Source organism: Carlito syrichta, unplaced genomic scaffold (genome assembly GCF_000164805.1).
Source record: "Carlito syrichta isolate Samal-C Ts95f unplaced genomic scaffold, Tarsius_syrichta-2.0.1 Scaffold305117, whole genome shotgun sequence".
Taxonomy (NCBI): Eukaryota; Metazoa; Chordata; class Mammalia; order Primates; family Tarsiidae; genus Carlito; species Carlito syrichta.
This window is the reverse complement of record NW_007249213.1, coordinates 616803-622938: the sequence shown is the minus strand read 5'-3', so window position 1 is coordinate 622938 and position 6136 is coordinate 616803. Positions and strand designations below refer to the sequence as shown.

The 6136-nt window shown below is 39.3% G+C and overlaps 1 protein-coding gene across 7 annotated transcripts in view; it reads left to right on the top strand.

Annotated features, from left to right (window-relative positions):
- The window catches only part of MYH10 (myosin heavy chain 10), a 154789-nt gene that overhangs the window by 4419 nt on the left and 144234 nt on the right, over window positions 1-6136 (top strand). For all 7 annotated transcript variants that reach the window (XM_008061144.1, XM_021713963.1, XM_008061139.1 and 4 more), the window contains exon 2: window positions 2986-3361. In XM_008061144.1, coding sequence (XP_008059335.1) covers window positions 3017-3361 — 345 coding nt within the window. In that variant the 5' untranslated portion in view covers window positions 2986-3016. The remainder of the gene's footprint in view (window positions 1-2985; window positions 3362-6136) is intronic.

The following is a 6136-nucleotide window of genomic DNA, read 5'->3' as shown; positions in this document are numbered from 1 at the left end:
AAAAAAAAAAAAAAAAAAATACATATGTATAAGTAATTGGGACCATGCTGTAATTATACTTTTGTGATCTGTTGTTTTTAAAATGTATTTATTTATTATTTTTAAAAAATATTAAATTGCAAGCATTTCCCCACTTAGAAAAAGTACTGATCAATTTTAAATGTCTTGATTTGATAATTACCTGCTAACTTTAAACATATAATTACATGTCCAATGTAAAATTAAATAAATGTGGGCATGCCTACTGGCAGTAAGACAGTTTCCTTAGTGCTGTATAGGATATACAGTTTATACCTAATAAGAATAATAATAGTAATTTATATCATAATTTGTTATAGTTGAATATTTTCTCTTTTAAAAAATTGTGTCCTTCCAAAAGGCAGAATGTGTATCCTATTATTTTATCCTCAAATTCACCAAGGGTATTTCCCACCTCAGAGCTAGGCCTCCTTCTTACCAGTGTTTTAGTTGGAAAGAGAAGACTTGTTAATAGTGTTCTTAGACTAGACCCTAGAGGTAATAGACTTTTATCCTTCAGAATGTGTGTGTGCCCACGAATATTTTCTGTATTGCCCTCTCCTAAAGAGGATACCTAAGAAGAGAATTTCAAGTTTGGTTATAATATGGCTTAGCAATTTTATTTATGAAAGTCTTAATGACATCAATCACATGTTTTGTAATTCCTTTTGTTTCATTTTATTTTGTGATTTTTGTTTTATCCAAGTCTATAACCTTTAAAACATCAGCATATTCTTTAAATCCTCTTATGAATTAGTCTAGAACACTGGTTTTCAACCTCTTTTTCTACTCCAGCGTACCTGCCAACAGCAGTTGCTCACCATGGCAACTGCAGTACTGTGGAGCAGTGATTGTCAAGTGTGGCCCAGGACCACCACCAGCAGCAGCATCTGGGAACTTGTACGAAATGCAAATTCTCAGACCTACCCCAGATCTACTGAGTCAGACACTTGAGATGAGGCCCAGCAATCTGCATTTTAATTAACTTTCTAGGTGTTGCTGTTGCTTGTCACAATTTGAGAAATCCTTCTCCAGAGGATGTTTGTAATGCATTGTGTTGTGACAAATAATTTCTGAAGAATTATAGCCTTTTGATTGTGGTAAATTAAGGTTAAAAGGCTAATATTTGAACCCGCTATCAGTGCTTAATCTTTTAGAATACAGACAGACCCCTTAGAAAATCTAAAGAAACTTATGAGTGGTCTTAGAATAGTACATATATGTACATACTAAGTGGATAGCAATTTGATACCATTTCAGGGAATTCATGAAGCTTGAAATTCATCTATGAACTTAGGTTAAGAACCTCTTAACAACTTTAGACTACTTTATGATTTTCCTTGCAGTCTAAAAGTCTATCCTCTTGCCTGCAAGGAACCCCCCAGATTTTTTGACTAAGGGGTAGGGTGGAGGAAAGAGAGAAGTTGAGGGGATTTGATAGGCACTCAGTTGGCTTATTGTGTTGATTTGAATGAAGTCATGGAAGGCATGCCAATGAAATTTGTAATAACATCCAATTTGGAAATAGCGGAAATATTTAAGATGGCATCAAATTCCAAAAAGATATTGTCAGGCAGGAGTGATGAGTCACATCAGAAAGGTGAGTGTCAAATGTAAAATCCTGTTATTTGACTCAAAAAGCCAATTGCATAAGTGTGGGAGGAGACTAGCCTAGCAGCAATATGTGTGGGACTTTCCCTGGTGGCCCTTTATGAATGCGTGAGTGCTCAATAAACCATTTAGGTCTTGAGATACATTTAGAAAAAGTAAAGGTCACAGAACTGGCCAGAACTGGCGGTTTAGCCTGTAATTCCAACACTTTGGGAGACCGAGGCGAGTGGATTGCCTGAGCCCGTGGGTTCAAGACCAGCCTGGGCAACTTGGTGAGACCTCGTCTCTACAATAAATAAAAACTTAGACAGGTGTGGTAGTGTGCGCCTGTGGTTCCAGCTACTTGGAAGGCTAGGCGGAAGGATCACTGGAGCCCAGCAGATCAACTCTGATGTGGCTGTGAGTATGCTGCACTCCAGCCTGGGTGACAGAGTGAGACTCCAACTCAAAAAAAAAAAAAAAAAAAGTCACAGAACTAGCACCTTCCTAGGTGTGGCCAAGGTCGTTAACGGCTACTTTTTTCCTGCACTGCTCAGGCCATATCTGGACTATGATGTTTGCTTCTGGGCCACACACTCTAAAGGGAAGATACCAGCACTAAGAAGATACCTGCTTAGGTGTGTAAGATCAGGGTAGGGTGAGTTTTGTTGAATGATGGAATGCTGAGGGGTAGAAGCAGCTGCAAGGTGGGAATGGAGACCTGAACAACTACCACCACATACTAGGAAGGCTGTTGTGTGAAGCCAAGGTATACTTGTCTTTTGTAATCCCAGTTGATCGCATTAAGACACGTGGGACCGTAGAGAAGCTCTAGGAGGACTGATGTGTGGTACAAGAAGAACGTTGAGTCTGTTGTCTGAGGGTAGCACAGGAGGAGGGTTTTAGACCTGTATTCCTTACTCTTCTGGCAAGCATGTGTTTTTGTAGCTATTTTCTTGTGGTAGCATTAATTCTGGTGCTACTTCATGAATTTTTTATTATGCATCTTTGTTTTCTTTTTCTTCTTTCCCTCCTTAACTCCCTGTTTAATTAGTGGTAAGGGTAAGAATGCATATAAAGAGCAAAAAAGGTCAACCTGTAACTTTGCTTTTTTTCCTCTGCCTGGTTTTCAGCCCTCGATAACTGAGGGCAAATCTTGAGTGGTCATCAGACAGCCAGAGTCATAATTTGTGGTCACCCCTAAAATTTACCTTGGAAACTTGGTTAGTATGGCTGTAAAGAGGAATACCCCAGCTCCGTAACTCAGAGCTTATGCTTTATTTTTACCAAAGGTTTTAAGTTTCTTAGAAAAGTAAAGTTTGTAAATTGTTTTATACTTCCTAAGCATCTAACTTTGCCTTCCTCCTCTTCTCTTAGAGGTGATTGCTCTTGGATCCTTCTGTTTACAATGGCACAGAGAACTGGACTTGAGGATCCTGAGAGGTATCTCTTTGTGGACAGGGCTGTCATCTACAACCCTGCCACTCAAGCTGATTGGACAGCTAAAAAGCTAGTGTGGATTCCATCAGAACGCCATGGTTTTGAGGCAGCTAGTATCAAAGAAGAACGGGGAGATGAAGTTATGGTGGAGTTGGCAGAGAATGGAAAGAAAGCAATGGTCAACAAAGATGATATTCAGAAGATGAACCCACCTAAGTTTTCCAAGGTGGAGGATATGGCGGAATTGACATGCTTGAATGAAGCTTCTGTTTTACATAATTTGAAGGATCGCTACTATTCAGGGCTTATCTATGTAAGTATTTCCTCCAAATAATCATGTGAAGTGGTGACTGGGAATTAATGTCAATTATACATCTTGTCCTAATCAAATGAGAACGTGGAATACCCATACTTTCTGTTTAACATTTTTATTTCTATTACAAATAGAAAGCGTGTCTCTTGCTTACCCAAGTCTTGTGCTACTTTAGGTCTTAGCACATTAAGTTTAACCAATAGAATCTGCAATTAAATATTATAAAATGATATTGGAAGATTTTTGTAGTGGTGCTGGAACATAATAAGATGGGAGAGAGCATGTAGCAGAAAGATCAGAGAATTTAATAAGACAATGAGAATTGTATTAATAGGAGGATACAGACAGCAAAATAATAAAAAATCTAATGTATATCCAGGAGTATAAAGTGGAGAGGCCACAAGCTTAGAGGTTTCAGTGAAGAGCAAGAACAGCTTTGTTGGTTACAGGGAAGTAGAAAAAATGAATGTTGAGGTTTTTAAGAGGAAACATTTTAGGGTGAGATTTAAGCTAGGGTTGTCCTGTGGTTAGTAGCTGACATGTATGTCGCTGACCACACAGAAGTTATTGAAAACAAGGGATAAGGTAGAGAGGAAAAATGTAAGTCAGATACTGAAAAAAAATCTAGAATGACAAAGTAGGTTTGAGGGGATAGTAGACAGAGGTAGCAATGATTTGAAGAAGGTGACAGAACTTAGAATGGGGGGGAGTAGGGAGAAAAGTTGACAGTAATGATTTGCAATTGGAAAAGGGGTGGTTGAATTTTATCTAAAGAGTGTGCTACTGAAACTCATGAGTAATTCAAAACTTCAGTAAATCAGAACTAGTTTTCCATAGAATTAGTTTAAGACATATTTATTGAGAACCTACTTTGCTCTAGGTGCCAAAGATAGTGTTATGAATAAGACAGGCCAGGTCCCTATCTCCATGAAAAGTCTTGTAAGGAAATGAAACAGAGCTAGGGGATAGAGTTAGTAGGAGAATGACTTTCCTCAGTGGGACAGTGAAGGGCTCATTGGAATGGTAGCATTTGAACTGGAGTCTGACTGATAGGAGGGAACTAGCCAAGGGAATAGCTGAGAAAAGACTAATTCATTCATGACCTTTGCTGGAGTAGTTTCAATCAAGCCTCATGAGTCTCTTATTTATTTATTTTTCTCTATGAGGTAAGATACAATGTAGGAGAGTTAAAGGCAGCAGGGTTGAGAAGGTGACTGAGAATGGAAAAGACTTGGGAAGAGAAGAAGCCAAGGACAAGAAAGCAACCGGAGACTAGCATTGAGAGTCCAGCCAAAACTGAAAAACCACGTGTAAAGTGACTGCAGTTTTGCTAGAATATGGGATTGCTCCAGTCTGTGAGGGCAAGGGGTCATTGGGTCTCCAGTGCTGCTACAGTGAGAGGGTAATTCGTTGGTTGTCTTTGGGAGTACAAGCTTGGCAGGAATGGAAGTCTGGGCAGGAGGGGGCTGGTGGATCCAGGGCTAGAGGTTTTAATGATGTTGAAGAATGGGGTTAATGGGAGCAAGGAAATGAGAAAACAGGAAAATGAAGAGATTCTGGTCAGACTGTAATGCCAACATCTAAGAGTCGAGAGGTGGATCAGTTTGGATGAAGCTCAGTGCAGTGAATTGTGCAGGGCTGGAAATGTGATGGCCCCACCAAAAATCTGTGGAGCACTGTAGGGTGGCAAGGAGCCAGGCTGGTTTTCAGCCAGTCTGTACCTTGATTCCCCACACTGGGTGTTATAGGAAACTGCAAGCAGCAGAGAGAAGGGAAATAAATAGAGAAGGGAAGAAGACTGGTTATAAAAGAAGAAGAATGAAAAGTTTATTTTTTGTAGCCATTTCTCATGATAATCCTGAGATTTTGCAGGTACCTTTTATTGAGTTTGTTTGTTTTTCCTACTTAGGGATGTGAGTGAATTTCTTTCCTTTCAAACCATAGCTTCTTCAAAAGGAGAATTTGAGTTTTTCTCAAAGTATTAGGTCACAACAAAGGTGGGGCTTTGGGAGGATCATATCTTCAATTAGTCAGATGGAAAAAGGGTTCTTCCCTAAGTTTCTAATTGGAACACTTGACTATAAAGAATCTTGTAAAGAGAATGGGATTGGGGAGAGCCACAGTTACTAGCATTGTGATAAATGTATATTGGGCTTTGGAATTAGCTCATCAGTTAAGATTAATTGATTGAGGTGTCATGATATAGACACTATAATATCTTGGGTAGGGCCTTTTTTTACATATTTCTATAGATGAGCTATAATATAAAGTTAATTAAATAAGTTAGGTTGCTAACAGGTTTAGTCATGTTCTTTCCTTATATTTTCTTTGGACATATTCTCCCTGACTTCCAAATTCTCATCTTCTTTCCTAATAAAACCATTTAAGACCATAAATGTCTTCTCTAATACTGTTTTAGCTCACCTTACAATTTTCTATATGTACTATTTTTATTCAGTGCTAATTATTTTCTAATTTTTCATTATGATTTCTTCTTTAACCAAGAACCATTTTCCTTTTTTTTTTAGTTGGAGTCTCACTCTGTCTCCCAGACTGGAGTGCAGTGGCATGCTCCCAGCCACCACAGTCCCAACCTGCTGGGCTCCGGCGATCCTTCCACCTCAGCCTTCCAAGTAGCTGGAACAACAGGCGCACACTACCACGCCTGGCTAGTTTTTGATTTATTTTAGAGATGAGGCCTCGCCAAGTTGCCCAGGCGGGTCTCGAACCTGCAGCCTCAGGCAGTATGCTCGCCTCGGCCTCCCAAAGTGCTGG